Source organism: Apaloderma vittatum, unplaced genomic scaffold, assembly GCF_000703405.1.
Source record: "Apaloderma vittatum isolate BGI_N311 unplaced genomic scaffold, ASM70340v1 scaffold26537, whole genome shotgun sequence".
Lineage (NCBI taxonomy): Eukaryota > Metazoa > Chordata > Aves > Trogoniformes > Trogonidae > Apaloderma > Apaloderma vittatum.
The window spans coordinates 7,070-7,378 of NW_009728241.1; the positions used below are offsets into that span (position 1 = coordinate 7,070).

The 309-nt window shown below is 52.1% G+C and overlaps 1 protein-coding gene across 1 annotated transcript in view; it reads right to left on the reverse strand.

The window, feature by feature from the left end:
- The window catches only part of PTBP1 (polypyrimidine tract binding protein 1), a 13,223-nt gene that overhangs the window by 6,665 nt on the left and 6,249 nt on the right, over positions 1–309 (reverse strand). Inside the window, exon 7 of the mRNA XM_009874019.1 lies at positions 122–296. Within this exon, the coding sequence (XP_009872321.1) occupies positions 122–296 (175 nt within the window). The remainder of the gene's footprint in view (positions 1–121; positions 297–309) is intronic.

Genomic DNA, 309 nt, shown 5'->3' on the forward strand with positions numbered 1-309 from the left:
TCTGACCCAGGAGCTCCCGAACTCTTCCCCCTCATCACAGAGGGCTCCAAACCTCTGCAGGATCCAGCAATCCAGGATTCCCTCCCCTTCCCCCGCCTGCTCCCGCTGAGGGAATTCTCACCAAAAGCAGCTGCCATGGTCTGATCAAGAGAGGGCTGGTTATCCCCAGAAGGTAGGTCTGGTCGTGTATAATCTCTGCTCTTATCGTTATTGTATTTTACGTTGAGACTCGTGAGCTTTGAGAAATCTATGCGCAGCGTACAGCAGGCGTTGTAGATGTTCTGGCCATCTAAAGACTGGAAGGAAACA